We start from the raw sequence: 19210 nt of genomic DNA, 5'->3' as shown, positions 1-19210 counted from the left end.
GTCATAGTCGTAGCAGGTCGTCGAAAAACCAGCGACTGGACCCACCCCCCCCCCACGACAATGTCGACAACAAACTACAACAACCTACCACCTAGTCGACGTCAAGCTACCGACAACCGGCGACCCAATCATCGCAACTTAGGACGTCCACCTATGACCACACAGGCGACAACAAACGGCAACTGAAGTCAACCTACGTCCACCCGCGATAAGCTACGACCCTGTCGGAAACAATTGAAGTCAATTCACATCATTCTCGCCTCCGGTTTTGACGCCAATGGAATTCACCGAAGTCAGCACCGGCGACGACCTACGTCACCTGGCGACAACCTACGACCGCGCCCAAGCTACAATCATTGGCGTCAAATCAACAGTCGCCGAACATTTTGAAGCATTTCAAAATCCAGCGCCGTTCGGAAAAACGCTACGACTCTCTGGAGACGACTCACGACCGTACAGGCGACACCCCGGCGACCGCCTAGTAAATCTGATCTCCCGGTGGCTGAGCACTTCAACTCCCCCTCCCACTCCCAGTCTGACCTTTCTGTCATGGGCCTCCTCCAGTGCCAAAGTGAGGCCCACCGGAAATTGGAGGAACAGCACATCATATTTCGCCTGGGCAGCTTGCAGCCCAGTGGTATGAACATTGACTTCTCCAACTTTAGATAGTTCCTCTGTCCCTCTCTTCCCCCTCTTCCCAGTTCTCCCTCTATCTTCCTGTCTCCACCTATATCCTTCCTTTGTCCGGCCCCCCTGACATCAGTCTGAAGAAGGGTCTCGACCCGAAACGTCACCCATTCCTTCCTTCTGCAGTTATTTTCTTACACTGCCTAGTCGCCTGTAGTCACCTAAAAAGAAAAATCGCCTAAGTGGGACAGGGGCTTTAGATATAGCTCTGAGGGCTAACGGAATCGAGTGAATGGGGAAGAAGCAGGAACAGGGTACTGATTTTGGATGGTCAGCCATATTGAATGGCGGTGCGTACAGGCTCGAAGGGCTGAATGACTTACTCCTGCACCTATTTTCTATGTTTCTAACTACTTGGACTTGGGGACATGTTTTTTGTCAGGATCATAGAAACATAGAAAATAGGTGCAGGAGTAGGCCATTCGGCCCTTCGAGCCTGCACCGCCATTCAATATGATCATGGCTGATCATTCAGCTCAGTAGCCTGTACCTGCCTTCTCTCCATACCCCCTGATCCCTTTAGCAAAAAGGGCAACATCTAACTCCCTCTTAAATATAGCCAATGAACTGGCCTCAACTACCTTCTGTGGCAGAGAATTCCACAGACTCACCACTCTCTGTGTGAAGAAATGTTTTCTCATCTCGGTCCTAAAAGACTTCCCCCTTATCCTTAAGCTGTGACCCCTGGTTCTGGACTCCCCCAACATCGGGAACAATCTTCCCGCATCTAGCCTCTCCAACCCCTTAAGAATTTTATATGTTTCTATAAGATCCCCCCTCAGTCCTCTAAATTCCAGCGAGTACAAGCCCAGTCTATCTAGTCTTTCCTCATATGTAAGTCCCGCCATCCCAGGGATCAATCTGGTGAACCTTCTCTGTACTCCCTCTAAGGCAAGAACGTCTTTCCTCAGGTTAGGAGACCAAAACTGCACACAATACTCCAGGTGCGGTCTCACCAAGGCCCTGTACAACTGCAGCAGAACCTCCCTGCTCCTATACTCAAATCCTCTTGCTATGAATGCCAACATACCATTCGCTTTCTTCACTGCCTGCTGCACCTGCATGCTTGCTTTCAATGACTGGTGCACCATGACACCCAGGTCACGTTGCATCTCCCCTTCTCCCAATCGGTCATCATTCAGGTAATACTCTGCTTTCCTGTTCTTGCCGCCAAAGTGGATAACCTGGGTATCAGGTGAACAGCTGCATCATTGTGCCACCTTAATGGACATTCTTCTTTTTTCTCCAGTAAAGCCGGCTGACCCGCTGAGTTACTCCAGCACTTTGTGACTATCTCCGGCATAAACCAGCTTCTGCAGTTCCTTTCTACACGTCTACGAGATGCTGTCCTCAGGTCCCTGGTGTGGGGCTTAAAACCACGACGGCAGCCCAGTGGCAGAGTTGTGGCATCTGTTACCAGCAGGCAGCTGGACATCTACCCAGCAAAACCTACATCATTCCAAGGGCGGCACAGCGGTAGAGTTGCTGGCTTACAGCGAACGCAGCGCCAGAGACCCGGGTTCGATCCTGACTACGGGTGCTGGCTGTATGGAGTTTGTACGTTCTCCCCGTGACCTGCGTGGGTTTTCTCCGAGAAATTCGGTTTCCTCCCAAAATCCAAAGACGTGCAGATTTGTACATTAATAGGCTTGGTGTAAATGTAAAAATTGTCCCTAGTGGGTGTAGGATGTGTGGGATTCGCTGGTCGGCGCGGGCCCGGTGGGCCGAAAGGGCCTGTTTCCGAGCTGCATCTCTAAACTAAACTAAAGCTTACAGGAGAGAGGTCTCACCTTTAAACGATCGAGGTTGTGACCATACTCATCCAGAATTGTAGTTCCATTGTGCATCACTCCGTTGCCAGTCATCATCCACGTACCTAAAAAGAAAACAGCACCGTTTCAGTTTAAACAAAATGATGGAGAGATCACACAGGCAGCAAAACTGGACTGCTCAAGGAGTGCAGTTTTTTCCCCCCTCTAAATCAATGATCCACTTAATTTACTTTTCTCTGAAAACGAGAATTCAATTTCCCAAACCACTGCTTGGTCAAACCTCGCAATTAGTTGCCCTGCGTCAGAACCATTAACTGTACACAAATTAACTGTACGGTAAGCAGACCGGCGGCGTGGGAGAGTGCAGTGCCACGGTGGGGCGGTAGGCCGCTGGAGGCCCGGCAGCAGCCTGGGGCTCGACTGGACCAGGCCCCGCTCCAAGAGGCCGAGCGAGTGGACCGGACGGACACCATGGCTACGCTTGGCCAGGTCAACCCTGCAACTAGGGTTGCCACTGTTCCTTATTAGCCGGGACATCCCGTATTTTGGGCTAAATTGGTTTGTTCAAAGACGTACAGGTATGTAGGTTAATTGGCTGGGTAAATGTAAAAATTGTCCCTAGTGGGTGTAGGATAGTGTTAATGTACGGGAATCGCTGGGCGGCACGGATTTGGAGGGCCGAAAAGGCCTGTTTCCGGCTGTATATATATGATATGATATGATATGATATGACTGCCCTTGTCCCGTATTAGGCCCGGGAACAGTGTAGGCCCCGGGGACAATGTAGGCCCCGGGACAGTGTAGGCCCGGAGGCCTGGGTGCCGTCTAACAGAGGTTGCGTAGCAACCCACCCCCCGGCCTGGGACAGCCGCCATTGGTGGAGTGGGAGCACGTGGCCGCTGGCTGGGTGAGGTCACGTGGGGCGTGGGGCGGTGATGTCACCTTGTCCCTTATTTGGGAGGGAGATAGTTGGCACCCCTACCTGCAAAGCTGCCAGGGCAAAGGGCCTTCATGGTCAGGTCAAGAACCCTGTACTCACGACAACTGGAACTTAAAAATGGTGTCAAAATGGCGAATCTGGAAACCGTGTCGGAAGGAACTGCAGATGATGGTTTAAACTGAAGACAGACACATAGTGGAGTACCCCAAGGATCTGTGTTTGTCATTTACATTAATGATCTGGATGATGGTGTGGCAAATTGGATTAGTATGTATGCAGATGATACTAAGATAGGTGGTGTAGTTAATAATGAAGTAGATTTTCAAAGTCTAGAGAGACTTGGGCCTTTTGGAAGGGTGGGCTGAAAGATGGTAGATGGAGTTTAATGCTGATAAGTGTGAGGTGCTGCATTTTGGTAGGACAAATCAAAATAGGACGTACAGGGTAAATGGTAGGGAATTGAGGAATGCAGTGGAACAGAGGGATCTGGGAATAACTGTGCATTGTTCCCTGAAGGTGGAATCTCATGTGGATAGGGTGGTGAAGAAGGCGTTTGGTATGCTTGCCTTTATAAATCAGAGCATCGAATATAGAAGTTGGGATGTAATGTTGAAATTGTACAGGGCATTGGTGAGGCCGAATCTGGAGTATGGTGTGCAGTTCTGGTCGCCAAATTATAGGAAGGATGTCGACAAAATGGAGAGGGTACAGAGTAGATTTACTAGAATGTTGCCTGGGTTTCAGCACTTAAGCTACAGAGAGAGATTGAACAGGTTGGGTCTTTATTCTTTGGAGCGTAGAAGATTGAGGGGGGACTTGATAGAGGTTTTTAAAATTTTAAGAGGGACGGACAGAGTTGACGTGGGTAGGCTTTTCCCTTTGAGAGTGGGGAAGATTCCAACAAGGGGACATAACTTCAGAATTAAGGGACAAAAGTTTAGGGGTAACATCTTTACTCAGACGGTTGTGGCTGTGTGGAATGAGCTTCCGGTGGAAGTGGTGGAGGCAGGCTCGATTTTATTATTTAAGAGTAAATTGGATAGGTATATGGATGGGAGAGGATTGGAGGGTTATGGTCTGAGAGCAGGTAGATGAGACTAGGTCAGAGAAAGTGGTCGGCGTGGATTGGTAGGGCCGAAGGGGCCTGTTTCCGTGCTGTAATTGTTATATGGTTATATGGTTATATGGTTATATGGTTATAAAGCTGGAGTGACTCAGTGGGACAGGCAGCATCTCTGAAGAAAAGGAATAGGTGACATTTCGGGTTGAGACCCTTCTTCTGAAATGCAGTTTTTTCTCACTAAATCAATGATCCAGTTCACCACTTAATTTACTTTACCCTGAAAACAAGAACTCAATTTCCCAAACCACTGGTTGGTCAAACCTCTGAAGAAGGGTTTTGACCCGAAACATCACCTACTCCTTTTCTCTAGAGATGCTGTCTGACCTGCTGAGTTACTGCAGCTTTCTGTCCCCATCTACGACTCTGTATACGGTCTCAGTGTACTGCTGCTACACACTTGTACTGTATCCGAGATGCTTATCCAATATGTAGCTAATGTACAGTGATACTTAGTTTTTTAGTTTAGTTCAGTTTAGAGATACGGCGCGGAAACAGGCCCTTCGGCCCACCGGGTCTGCGCCGACCAGCGATCCCCGCACACTAACACTATCCCACACCCACTAGGGACAATTTTTACATTTGCCCAGCCAATTAACCTACAAACCTGTACGTCTTTGGAGTGTGGGAGGAAACCGAAGATCTCGGAGAAAACCCACGCAGGTCACGGGGAGAACGTACAAACTCCGTGCAGACAACGCCCTTATTCGGGATCAAACCCAGATCTCCGGCGCTGCATTCGTTGTGAGGCGGCACGGTGGCTCAGCGGTAGAGTTGCCGCCTTACAGCGAATGGAGCGCCTGAGACTCATGTTCGATCCTGACTACGGGCGCCGTCTGTACGGAGTTTGTACGTTCTCCCCGTGACCTGCGTGGGTTTTCTCCGAGATCTTCGGTTTCCTCCCACGCTCCAAAGACGTGCAGGTTTGTAGGTTAATTGACTGGGTAAAAATGAAAAAAAATTGTCCCTAGTGTGTGTGTAGGGTAGTGTTAATGTGCGGGGATCGCTGGGCGGCGCGGACTCGGTGGGCCGAAGGGCCTGTTTCCGCGCTGTATCTCTAAATCTAAAATCCAAATCTAAACGTGACAGTTAAAGTAGTAGACAAGTGAATTGGGACCAGGGGAAAGAAGAAAGAGAGGGGGAAAAAATTATAGGAGTCAAAGTATACGTACCAGATCGTAAATTGGTCATCGTGGACGGCAACTGAAGGTATGCAGGATTGTGGGTGGTTACTCCAATTTCTATGGATCCAGCCCACTTGTCCACCATCTTGTCAATACGGACCTGGAAGATCTCGTTGCACCTGAGGGACCGGTTGCTGAGCACCACGCCATGGTTAAAGTCGTCCGTGGCACTGCGGAACAAGACGCGGAGATTATAAAATGGCAGGAAGGAACTGCAGATGCCGGTTGAGACTGAAAGTAGACACAAAATGCTGGAGTACCCAATCGCACCCAATGGAAATAATGTGAACAGATGATCGATTGGTCGTCAGGAACTAAGAGGGCCGAAGGGCACGTCTCCTTGCAGTTTCTGTGAACTTCACAGCTCATTCGAAGGTCAAAGGGCCTCCTTCCATTGCGGGGCTTAGAAGACCCCAGGGCAAGGCTTGATGGCATAAATTTGTGGGAAGGAACTGCCGATGCTGGTTTACACCGAAGGTAGACACAAATGGCTCGAGTAAAGCTCAGCGGGTCAGACGCCATCTCTGGAGAAAAGGGAATAGGTGACGTTTTGGGTCGAGACCCTTTTTCAGTTACAGTTTAGTTTAATATCACGTGTACCGAGCGAGGTACAGTGAAAAGATTTTATAGACAATAGGTGCAGGAGGAGGCCATTCGGCCCTTCGAGACAGCACCGCCATTCAATGTGATCATGGCTGATCATTATCAATCAGTACCCCGTTCCTGCCTTCTCCCCATACCCCCTCACTCCACTATCCTTAAGAGCTCTATCTAGCTCTCCCTTGAATGCATTCAGAGAATTGGCCTCCACTGTCTTCTGAGGCAGAGAATTCCACAGGTTTACAACTCTCTGACTGAAAAAGGTTTTCCTCATCTCAGTTCTAAATGGCCGACCCCTTATTCTTAAACTGTGGCCCCTTGTTCTGGACTCCCCCAACATTGGGAACATGTTTCCTGCCTCTAATGTGTCCAACCCCTTAATAATCTTATTTTGTTGCGTGCTATCCAGTCAGCAGAAAGACAATACATGATTATTACAATTTAGCCATCACAGTGCACAGATACATGATAAGGGAATAACTTTTAGTGCATTGGTGTGGCCAGCAAAGTCCAATCAAGGATAGCTCGAGTGTCACCAATCAGGTAGATGTTAGTTCAGTACTGCTCTCTGGTTGTGGTAGGATGGTTCAGTTGCCTGATAACAGCCGGGAAGAAACTGTCCCAGAATCTGGAGGTGTGCATTTCCACACTTCTATACCTTTGGCCTGATGGGAGAGGGGAGAAGTGGGAGTGGCTGGGGTGAGACTGGTCCTTGATGATGCTGCTGGCCTTGCCGAGGCAGCGTGATGTGTAGATGGAGTCAGTGGAAGGGAGGTTGGTTTGTGTCATGGTCTGGACTACGTTGGAAATCTCTGAGACTTGGGTTACTCTGACCTGAAATGTCACCCATTCCTTTTTGACCAGAGATGCTGCCCGACCCACTGAGTTGCTCCAGTAGTTTGTGTCTATCTTTCTCGTTGGCATAAAGACCGATCGCTTACAAGTTCACAAGTTATAGATTTTAGATTTAGATTTTTAGATTTTAGATTTTGAGATACAGCGCGGAAACAGGCCCTTCGGCCCACCGAGTCCGCGCCGCCCAGCGATCCCCGCACATTAACATTATCCTACACCCACTAGGGACAATTTTTTTTACATTTACCCAGTCAATTAACCTACTTACCTGTACGTCTTTGGAGTGTGGGAGGAAACCGAAGATCTCGGAGAAAACCCACGCAGGTCACGGGGAGAACGTACAAACTCCGTACAGACGGCGCCCGTAGTCAGGATCGAACCTGAGTCTCCGGCGCTGCATTCGCTGTAAGGCAGCAACTCTACCGCTGCTCCACCGTGCCTCCCACAGGAGTGGAATTAGGCCATTCGGCCCATCGAGTCCACTCCGCCATTCAATCATGGCTGATCTCTGCCACCTAATCCCATTTTCCTGCCTTCCCCCCCTAACCCTTGACACCCGTTCTGATCGAGAACTTGTTTATCTCTGCCTTAAAAATATCCACTGACTTGGCCTCCACAGCCCTCTGGGGCAAATGAGTTCCACAGATTCACCACCCTCTGACTAAAGAAGTTCCTCCTCACCTCCTTCTTAAAAGAGCGTCCTTTAATTCTGAGGCTGTGCCCTCTGGTCCTAGACTCTCCCACCAGTGGAAATATCCTCTCCACATCCACTCTATCCAGGCCTTTCATTCCTCTGTAAGTTTCAATGAGGTCCCCCATCATCCTTCTAAACTCCAGCGAGTACAGGCCCAGTGCCGACAAACGCTCATCGTACGTTAACCCACTCATTCCTGGGATCGTTCTCAGGCAATGTGTTCACTCAAGGAGAAGTGTTCAGAGTAACAATAATAAACCTCCTCTGGACCCTCTCCAGAGCCAGCACGTCCTTCCTCAGATACGGGGCCCAGACTTGCTCACATTACTCCAAATGCGTAGGGCCTCAGCATTACATCGAAGGTAGACACAAAATGCTGGAGTAACTCAGCGGGTCAGGCAGCATCTTGGGAGAGAAGGAAAAGGTGACGTTTCGGGTCGAGACCCTCATTCAGACTGAAGAAGGGTCTCGGCCCAAAACGTCACCCGTTCCTTCTCTCCCGAGACCCACTGAACTACTCCAGCATTGTGTGTCTACCTTCGATTTTAACCAGCATCTGCAGTTTTTTTTCCTACTCAGCATGACGTGTGTTTTTTTGTATTGCACTCCACTCGTTACATTCTGCAGTGGTACAGGGCCCTAGTGAGACCGCACCTGGAGTACTGTGTGCAGTTTTGGTCTCCAAATTTGAGGAAGGACATTCTTGCTATTGAGGGCGTGCAGCGTAGGTTTACTAGGTTAATTCCCGGAATGGCGGGACTGTCGCATGTTTAAAGACTGGAGCGACTAGGCTTGAATTTAGAAGGATGAGAGGGGATCTTATCGAAACGTATAAGATTATTAAGGGGTTGGACACGTTAGAGGCAGGAAACATGTTCCCAATGTTGGGGGAGTCCAGAACCAGGGGCCACACAGTTTAAGAGTAAGGGGTCGGCCATTTAGAACTGAGATGAGGAAAAACCTTTTCAGTCAGAGAGTTGTGAATCTGTGGAATTCTCTGTCTCAGAAGGCAGTGGAGGCCAATTCTCTGAATGCATTCAAGAGAGAGCTAGATAGAGCTCTTAAGGAAAGCGGAGTCAGGGGGTATGGGGAGAAGGCAGGAACGGGGTACTGATTGAGAATGATCAGCCATGATCACATTGAATGGCGGTGCTGGCTCGAAGGGCCGAATGGCCTCCTCCTGCACCTATTGTCTATTGTCTATCGTTCCGCTTACTGGGGCCGCAGGGCAGTCCTCCCCTCGCACACGATGGCCGCTTTCTGCCCGCAGTTGGGGTGGAAGAGCAGCCGCTCCACCTCCACGTCTCCCGAGTCGAAGATCCGCCGGCCCACGTCGGGCGACAGCGCTCTCATGATGGCGTTGTTCCGGCGCAGGCGGTCCGAGTGGTTGTGGTTGTGGACGATGGTCACCTTCACCGCCATGCCGTAGAGGTCCACCACGCCGTAGACGGTGGGCAGACTCTGGGTCGCTGCCACCCCTGAGACAAACAAGGGAAGGTTGAGGGGGGGGGGGGGGGGGGGGGGGGGGAAACAAAATGGGGAGGGCGAGGAAGGGCCGGAGAGTAAATGAAAGAGGGGAAAGGTGAAAAGACAAAAAGACGGAAAGGAAATGTGTTCACTCAAGGAGAAGTGGTCAGAGTAACAACAATAAATATTTCCAACTTCTCAGTCTGAAGAAGGGTCTTGACCCGAAACATAGAAAATAGGTGCAGGAGTAGGCCATTCGGCCCTTCGAGCCTGTACGCACCGCCATTCAATATGATCATGGCTGATCATCCAACTCAGTATCCCGTACCTGCCTTCTCTCCATACCCCTTGATCCCTTTAGCCACAAGGGCCACATCTAACTCCCTCTTAAATATAGCCAATGAACTGGCCTCAACTACCTTCTGTGGTAGAGAATTCCACAATGAAACGTCACCCATTCCTTCCCTCCAGAGATGCTGCCTGACCCACTGAGTTACTCAAGTCAAGTTTATTTGTCACACACATATACAAGATGTGCAGTGAAATGAAAGTGGCAACGCCTGCGGATTGTGCTAAAACTACAAAACGGAATCGAATTATTTTTTTTAACACAAAAGATAAATTAATACAGTAAATTAAATTTAGTCCCTGGTGATATGAGAGTTAACAGTCCTGATGGCCTGTGGGAAGAAACTCCGTCTCATCCTCTCCGTTTTCACAGCGTGACAGCGGAGGCGTTTGCCTGACTGTAGCAGCTGGAACAGTCCGTTGCTGGGGTGGTGGGGGTCCCCCATAATGTTGCTGGCTCTGGATCTGCACCTCCAGATGTATAGGTCCTGCAGGGGGGGCGAGTGTAGTTCCCATGGTACGTTCAGCCGAACGCACTACTCTCTGCAGGGCCATCCTGTCCTGGGCAGAGCTGTTCCCAAACCAGACTGTGATGTTCCCGGACAGGAATACTCCAGCATTTTGTGTCTATCTTCAGTTTAAACCAGCATCTGCAGTTCCTTCCTACACCTGCCAACTCCTCTCTCAGCTTGGCATCGATTTATTATTGCCACGTCAACAGAGATACGAATTGAAAAAAACTTCTGTTGGCATTTTGTCCACACGACATAGAAAGGTCCAGCACTGGAAGAGACCCTTTCGCCCACAGTATCAGTGTCAAACATTATCCAAGTTAAACTAATCTCAGGTCGACACAAAATGCTGGAGTAACTCAGCTGCCTGACCCGCTGAGTTACTCCAGCATTTTGGGTCTACCTTCGATTTAAACCAGCACCTGCAGTTTTCTTTCCTACCTATTAAAGTAATCTCATCTGCCTGCGCATGATTCATATCCTCCAAATAATACTGGACACCGGCACAATCATACCATTCACTAGCACAGCAGGAAGTGTAACGAAAAAAATACAAGAACACCATGCAGAATGTGGTGCTAAAGCATTATAACATTATACAACAGTACAGCATAGGAACAGGTCCTTAAATCCACTTTCCACGCCAAACATGCCAAGTTAACCTAAGCCCCTCTGCCTGCATACAAGGTCATGAGTGATAGGTGCAGAATTAGGCCATTCGGCCCATCAAGTCTACTCTGCCATTCAAACGTGGCTGATCTATCTCTCCCTCCCAACCCCATTCTCCCGGGACCCCCGACACCCGCACTAATCAAGAATCTTAAAACTATCCACTGACTTGGCCTCCACAGCCATCTGTGGCAATGAACTGTACAGATTCACCACCCTCTGCCTGAAGAAATTCCTCCTCATCTCCTTCCTAAAGGAACGTCCTTTAATTCTGAGGCTGTGCCCTCTGGTCCTAGACTCTCCCACCAGTGGAAACATCCTCTCCACAGCCACTATATCCAGGCCTTTCACTGTTCGGTATGATCCAGAGTGTTTTATTCACAGCATACCCAGGTGTCTATTATGAAAGATTCTTCAATGCGACAATCATGTAAGCCTCCACCACCATTATAGGCAGTGCATTACAGGCACCCAACACACACTGTGTTGCAAAAAAACTCATCTTGCACATTTACTTTAAGCTGTGTCCCTTTCACCTTAAAGCTATGCATTCTAATCTTGAACATTTCTACCCTGGAAGATAGGGAGATGTCTATCCTATCCATGTCTCTCAAAATGTTACATACTTCTATTAGATCTCCCCTCAGCCTCCAATACCCCAAATGGTCCAAGTTTGTTTGGCCTTTTCTTTTAGCTGCCATCATCTTATCCTAGCAGCGTTGAAAAATCTCTTCCCCCACCCTCTCCAAAGCTTCCACACCCTACCCGCAAAGGTGCAACCAGGACTGCACACAATACTCCACAGGTAGACACAAAATGCTGGAGTAACTCAGCGGGTCAGGCAGCATCTTTGGAGAAAAGGAACGGGTGACGTTTCGGGTCGAGACCCTTCGGGGGTCATCTGGGTTGAATGGTACCACAGTTGTACACCGACCGATCAGCCAAAACATTATGACCTGATAAGCCAAAACATTATGACCACCTGCCTAATATGTTGTTGGTCCTCCATGTGCAGCCCCATACGCAGCAGGGTGCGATGCACTGTGTATTGTGACACATCCCTCCCGTGACCACCATTAACATTTTCCGCGACTTGTGCCAGAGTCGACCTTCTGTCGGTTCGGACCAGACGGGATAGCCTTCGTTGCCCTCGCACATCGATGAGCCTTGGGCACCCAACACCCTGCCTGTCGCCGGTTTGTGGTTTGTCCCTCCTCGGACCACTGTCAGTCGGTACTCACCACTGCTGACCGGGAGCACCCCACAAGCCTTGCCGTTTCAGAGATGCTCTGACCCAGTCGTCATAACAATTTGGCCCTTGTCAAAGTCGCTCAGGTCTTTACTCCTGAGACCCGAAACGTCACCCATTCCTTCTCTCCAAAGATGCTGCCTGACCCGCTGAGTTACTCCAGCATTTTGTGTCCACCTTCGATTTAAACCAGCATCTGCCGTTTTCTTTTTCCTACAATACTCCACAAGTGGCTTCAATAGACAATAGGTGCAGGAGGAGGCCATTCGGCCCTTCGAGCCAGCACCGCCATTCAATGTGATCATGGCTGATCATTCTCAATCAGTACCCCCTTCCTGCCTTCTCCCCATACCCCCTGACTCCGCTATCCTTAAGAGCTCTATCCAGCTCTCTCTTGAATGCATTCAGAGAATTGGCCTCCACTGCCTTCTGAGGCAGAGAATTCCACAGATTCACAACTCTCTGACTGAAAAGGTTTTTCCTCATCTCAGTTCTAAATGGCCGACCCCTTACTCTTAAACTGTGTGGCCCCTGGTTCTGGACTCCCCCAACATTGGGAACATGTTTCCTGCCTCTAACGTGTCCAACCCCTTAATAATCTTATACGTTTCGATAAGATCCCCTCTCATCCTTCTAAATTCAAGCCTAGTCGCTCCAGTCTTTAAACATGCGACAGTCCCGCCATTCCGGGAATTAACCTAGTAAACCTACGCTGCACGCCCTCAATAGCAAGAATGTCCTTCCTCAAATTTGGAGACCAAAACTGCACACAGTACTCCAGGTGCGGTCTCACTAGGGCCCTGTACAATCTTATACGTTTCGATAAGATCTCCTCTCATCCTCTCATCCTTCTAAATTCCAGTGTATACAAGCCTAGTCGCTCCAGTCTTTCAACATATGATAGTCCCGCCATTCCGGGAATTAACCTAGTAAACCTACGCTGCACGCCCTCAAAAGCAAATAGCCTCAAAGTCCTACAAAGCTGCAAGATGACTTCCTGGCACTTATAATCAATGCCTCGACCGATGAAGGCAAAGTCTTCTTTACCACTATCTACTTGTGTCACAGAGGGAAAAGTGCGAGGTTCACAATCAGGTAGGCTGGAAGATTGGGATTGTACCCTAGCTTATGGAAGGGCTGTTCAGTAGTCTGATAACAGCAGGGTGGAAGTCATTCCTTACCGCCACAATGGGTTGATGGGTGCAAACCCCCAGTGCAGTGAATTGCTGAAAGAAATATCAAAGAAGAATAACCACCCAAAGTGGAAACATTCAAATTTGTGCCCGATACTAGCATTATATTATACCTTGAAGATTCTGGAGATAAATGCTGCAAGAACGAAAACTACCACAAGGGCAGGTTCTGAACCTTGGTCATTCGGGTGATGGCATGGCAAATAAAATGGCGTGAATGCCACAACAAACTGCTGGTTGATGGATAAAATGGTGGAACGGTGGCACAGCGGTAGCGTTGCTGCCTCACTGCGCCAGAGACCTGGGTTTAATCCTGACCACGGGTGTTGTCTTTACAGAGTTTGTACGTTCTCCCCGTTGGTTTTCTCCGAGATCTTCGGTTTCCTCCCACACCCCATGGTTAACCCACAGGGTTGTAGGTTAATTGACGGCGTAAATGTAAAATTGTCCTGTGTGTGTGTGTGTGTGTGTGTGTGTGTGTGTGTAGGATTGTGTGAATGTCGCTGGTCGGTGCGGAAATGGTGGGCCGAAGGGCCTGTTTCTCTAAACTAAACTAAAATTTATCAATTCCAAGCACACGAGAAAAAGTTGGCCACGTATCGTTGCACTATGAACACAGATCCTTGACGTGGTACGTTAGCTTCCAAGAAAATGGTGGGTCTATATTTACCCACTTCTGTAGATTAGTGTAATGGTGTCACTCATGTTATGTGTCATGCTTTTGTAGTTACGCCCCTTTAGCTTTTGAGTGACCACTGCTTGTGAGATTCACAACAACTTCTAACAGGTTATTGAGCTAACCAGAGCTGTGGAGATGGCCCACTACAACCAAATTGGCATATTGTGCTCGTCCCATTTGCCTGCGTTTGGCCCATGTTCTAAACCTTTCCGATCCACACATGTCCCCGACCAGTGCTTTTACCTTTTTACATCTCGCATCTGTGATTGCCATTGAGTCACCACAGAAACAGGCCCTGTGGCCCAACATCCGTGCCAACCCAGATGCCCTATCCACACTAATCCAATCTACGTCCGTCCGTCTCTGTCTGTGTCTCTGTTTGTCTGTGTCTCTGTCTGTCTGTGTATCTTTCTGTCTGTGTCTCTGTCTGTGTCTCTGTCTGTCTGTCTGTCTGTCTGTCTGTCTGTCTGTCTGTCTGTCTGTCTGTCTGTCTGTCTGTCTGTCTGTCTGTCTGTCTGTCTGTCTTTACTCGCCATTATCCTGGGCATATAATAAAACCACTCTCATTCAAATTGAAGCTACATGTTTAAAGCTAGAGATTTTCCCTGTCCCCCCTCTACGAGGAATGGGCCCAATGGGTCCACTTGTATATTACTATAAAACTCTCGGTTTCTTTCTCAAACGCAAGAAGATGATCACAATGAATGGTGGTGCTGGCTCGGAGAGCCAAATGGCCTCCTCCTGCACCTATTTTCTAAATGTTATAATTGTGCCTGGCAGCTTGTTCCACATACACACATTTCTGTGAAAAAAGGTTGCCCAACAGGTCCCTTTTAAATCTTTACGCTCTAACCTTAAACCTACACCCTCTCATATGTGTGTATGTGAGACCACTCTCATTCAAATTGAAGTTACATTTTTAAAGCTAGAGAGATTTTAAAGTTTCAAAATTTCCGCCCAGGGCTCTCAGTGACAACACCCTCTCCCCTTCCCTGTTCCCCCTCTACGAGGAATGGACCCAACGGGTCCACTTGGTCTAGTCTCCCTCTAAAGCTTTCCTACTTGTTTACCTGTCCAAATATCTTTTAAAAATCTTATAGAGACGTATAAAATTATAAAAAGATTGGACAAGCTAGATGCAGGAAAAATGTTCCCAATGTTGGGGGAGTCCAGAACCAGGAGGCCCACAGTCAGTCTACGGATAAAGGGGAGGCCATTTAAAACTGAGGTAAGAAGGAACCTTTTCACCCAGAGAGTTGTGAATTTGTGGAATTCTCTGCCACAGAGGGCAGTGGAGGACAAATCACTGGATGAACTCAAAAGAGAGTTAGCAGAATCAAGGGATATGGGGAGAAGGCAGGCACAGGTTTATTGATTGTGAATGATCAGCCATGATCACAATGAATGGGCCTCACGTTGTCGACCTCCCCTGTAGTGAGCCCTGTCAACTGACCTCAGTCAGGCGAACGACGACAAACAGAGACAGCAGAAGCAGAAGCAGCTTCATAACTTCTGCTGCCTCAAACGCAAGAAGCAGATCACAATGAATGGTGGTGCTGGCTCGGAGAGCCAAATGGCCTCCTCCTGCACCTATTTTCTAAATGTTATAATTGTGCTTGGCAGCTTGTTCCACATACACACATTTCTGTGAAAAAAGGTTGCCCAACAGGTTCCTTTTAAATCTTTACGCTCCAACCTTAAAAAGCTACACCCTCTCTTTATGATACTCCTCTCTGGAGTAAAGACTGCGTGCATCAAGCCCATTTACGCCCCTCATGATCTTATACGCATCCAGGTTCTACCCACTCACCCTGAAGACCATTAGACATAGGAGCTGAATTAGGTCATTAGACCCATTGAGTCCACTCCATCATTCACTCATGGTTGATCTCTCTTTTCCCCTCAACCGCATTCTCTTGCCTTAGACAATAGACAATAGGTGCAGGAGGAGGCCATTCCGCCCTTCGAGCCAGCACCGCCATTCAATGTGATCATGGCTGATCATTCCCAATCAGTACTCCGTTCCTGCCTTCTCCCCATAACCCTTGACTACGCTATCCTTAAGAGCTCTATCTAGCTCTCTCTTGAATGCATTCAGAGAATTGGCCTCCACTGCCTTCTGAGGCAGAGAATTCCACAGATTCACAACTTTCTGACTGAAAAAGTTTTTCCTCATCTCAGTTCTAAATGGCCTACCCCTTATTCTTAAACTGTGGCCCCTTGTTCTGGACTCCCCCAACATGTTTCCTGCCTCTAACTTGTCCAACCCCTTAATAATCTTATACGTTTCGATAAGATCCCCTCTCATCCTTCTAAATTCCAGTGTATACAAGCCTAGTCGCTCCAGTCTTTCAACATGTGACAGTCCCGGCATTCCGGGAATTAACCTAGTAAACCTACGCTGCACGCCCTCAATAGCAAGAATATCCTTCCTCAAATTTGCCTTCTTCCCGTAACATTTGACGGACGCCCTTACTAATCTCAGTTGTCGATCTCAGTTTTAAAAATACCCAATGAAACGGCCTCCACAGGAGTCTGCGGCAATGAATACCACGGATTCGCCACCCTCTGGCTAAATAAATTCCTCATCTCCATTCTAAATGTAAATTCTTTTTGTTCCGAGGCTGTGCCCTCTGGTCTCTTCTCCGTGGATTGTCACCTCGTCGTGGTGGGGAAGCTTGTGTGGTCCTGAGAGCGATGCCGTCTGGAGCTACGCTCCTGGTGGGGTCACCCGTGGCGGTAAGGTCGAGGGGGGAGGTCCCTGACAAAGAGCGATCCAACCAAGACCTCAACGGTGGAACAGGCGGAGGGAGGGTGACGGCTGGCTTTGGTGGAGCGTCACAACGGCTGGGAAGGCGGACGGATGAAGGCCGCAGTGGGCAGGTGCGACAGACGGGAAGATAGACGCTCCCGCCCCCACGAGTCTCAGGCAGATGAGGCTCGCCAGCCTGGGAAGGCAGTCCATCTAGGAGAGGGAAGACTCTGATCTAAAACCTCCACTGCCTCGTGGCCAAGTCCAGTCACGGAAAAGGCTCCAGGAGTAAACCTGGAGTAAAATCTGGAGTCGGGAGTCCCGGAGGCAGTTCGTCGTTGTCTACAATCTCGTTCTGGCAGCTCCTGCGATGGCGCTGGTGCCAAACTGTAACGGCTCTGCTGTTCCTTTGGATCGATCAGCAACGTGGAGAGGGGGGACGTGCTGCATGGGCTACAGCCTGTCCTTCATATGACATCGCCCAGGCTTGCATCCAACCACACATCAACGCTGCTCTAGCCGAGGGTTGGAGCAAGCAGCCAACAACCCAGGATGCATCACCCATGGTCAGCCATGACCGAGGGGGACCATAGAGCCTAGAGCCCTCTGGTCTTAGACTCTCCCACTAGTGAAAAAACCTTCTTCACATCCACTCTATCCAGGCCTTTCACACAAGGGATAAGAGTTGAGAGATTCTTTAAACAGGTTCTTCTGCCCACCGAGTCCATGCCGAGCAGCGATCATCGGTACACCAATTCTAACCTACATCAATTCACCAAGGGCAATTATGTTGTCATATGTTGAAAGACTGGAGCGACTAGGCTTGTATACACTGGAATTTAGAAGGATGAGAGGGGATCTTATCGAAACGTATAAGATTATTAAGGGGTTGGACACGTTAGAGGCAGGAAACATGTTCCCAATGTTGGGGGAGTCCAGAACCAGGGGCCACAGTTTAAGAATAAGGGGTAAGGCCATTTAGAACGGAGATGAGAAAAACTTTTTCAGTCAGAGAGTTGTGAATCTGTGGAATTCTCTGCCTCAGAAGGCAGTGGAGGCCAATTCTCTGAACGCATTCAAGAGAGAGCTAGATAGAGCTCTTAAGGATAGCGGAGTCAGGGGGTATGGGGAGAAGGCAGGAACGGGGTACTGATTGAGAATGATCAGCCATGATCACATTGAATGGCGGTGCTGGCTGGAAGGGCCGAATGGCCTCCTCCTGCACTTATTGTCTATAATTAACCTGCAAAGCTGCAGGTCATTGGAAGGTGGGAGGAAACTGGAGCGCCCGGTCGGAAAACCTGCGCGGTCCCAGGGAGAACGTACAAACTCCGTACAGACAGCACACGTGGTCAGGAACAAACCTGGCGCTGTTGGGCAGCAACTCTACCGCTGCGTCACTGCGCCAAGAGCAGCTGCCAGGACACGGGGGCCAAGTTACAGATCGTAGACTTAAATGAGCATCAGGCGAACGGGCCTTACCTTGGTCGATGCCATTGATATAAAAGTGCAGTGCTCCACTGGACTTCCTCATGAGCCCGATGTGATCTCCTTCCTGTGGAGGACAATAAAAGCATCTCAGACAACAAGCACTCTCCTCAGCGTTCCACGGAAGTCAAATGAAGGTTCTTGTCCGAGCTGCAGCTCTGCCTTTTTTCCCCCCTCAAGTTTTTTAACATCCACGCATTTCATCCCAAACCCTGCCCTCAACTCCCACAAATGCCAACATCCCCAGAATCGGGCAGCACAGTGGCGGAGTTGCTGCCTCAAAGCACCCAGAGACCTGGGTTCGATCCTGGCTGCGGGTGCTGTCTGTACGGAGTTCGTACGTTCTCCTTGTGATTGTGTGGGATTTCTCTGGTTTCCGCCCACACTCAAAAGTCTCGCATGTCTTAGGTTAACTGGGTTTCATAAAACTGTAAATTGCCCCTCGTTTGTAGGGTAGTGCTAGTATATGGGGTGGTCGTTGGTCGGCACAGACCCGGTTGTTGGAAGGCAGATTATTATCTGAAATGGTGTCAGATTAAGAAAAGGGGAGGTGCAACGAGACCTGGGTGTCCTTGTACACCAGTCACTGAAAGTAAGGATGCAGGTACAGCAGGCAGTGAAGAAAGCCAATGGCATGTTGGCCTTCATAGCGAGAGGATTTGAGTATAGGAGCAAGGTGATCCTACTGCAGTTGTACAGGGCCCTGGTGAGACCGCACCTGGAGTACTGTGTGCAGTTATGGTCTCCAAATTTGAGGAAGGACATTCTTGCCATTGAGGGAGTGCAGCGTAGGTTCACCAGGTTAATTCCCGGGATGGCGGGACTGACATAATATGAAAGAATGGATCGACTGGGCTTATATTCACTGGAATTTAGAAGGATGAGAGGGGATCTCATAGAAACATACATAATAACCTAGAGACAGTGAATGACCAACATGTACACATACACTCATATATAAATTGACACTAAGGGAATTAATATCAACCTGCTAAACTTGC

At 49.0% G+C, this 19210-nt stretch overlaps 1 protein-coding gene across 5 annotated transcripts in view; it reads right to left on the bottom strand.

The window, feature by feature from the left end:
• Window positions 1–19210, bottom strand: part of neurl4 (neuralized E3 ubiquitin protein ligase 4) — a 106706-nt gene that overhangs the window by 62329 nt on the left and 25167 nt on the right. For 3 of the 5 annotated variants that reach the window (XM_078427836.1, XM_078427837.1, XM_078427840.1), the window contains 5 exons: window positions 18204–18276; window positions 13279–13323; window positions 9069–9330; window positions 5692–5873; window positions 2478–2563 (listed from right to left, as the gene is read on the bottom strand). In XM_078427836.1, the coding sequence (XP_078283962.1) occupies window positions 2478–2563; window positions 5692–5873; window positions 9069–9330; window positions 13279–13323; window positions 18204–18276 (648 nt within the window). The remainder of the gene's footprint in view (window positions 1–2477; window positions 2564–5691; window positions 5874–9068; window positions 9331–13278; window positions 13324–18203; window positions 18277–19210) is intronic. The other 2 variants (XM_078427838.1, XM_078427839.1) reach the window with 1 other exon arrangement.

This window comes from Rhinoraja longicauda, chromosome 34, assembly GCF_053455715.1.
Source record: "Rhinoraja longicauda isolate Sanriku21f chromosome 34, sRhiLon1.1, whole genome shotgun sequence".
Lineage (NCBI taxonomy): Eukaryota > Metazoa > Chordata > Chondrichthyes > Rajiformes > Arhynchobatidae > Rhinoraja > Rhinoraja longicauda.
This window is presented reverse-complemented; position numbering and strand designations above follow the sequence as displayed.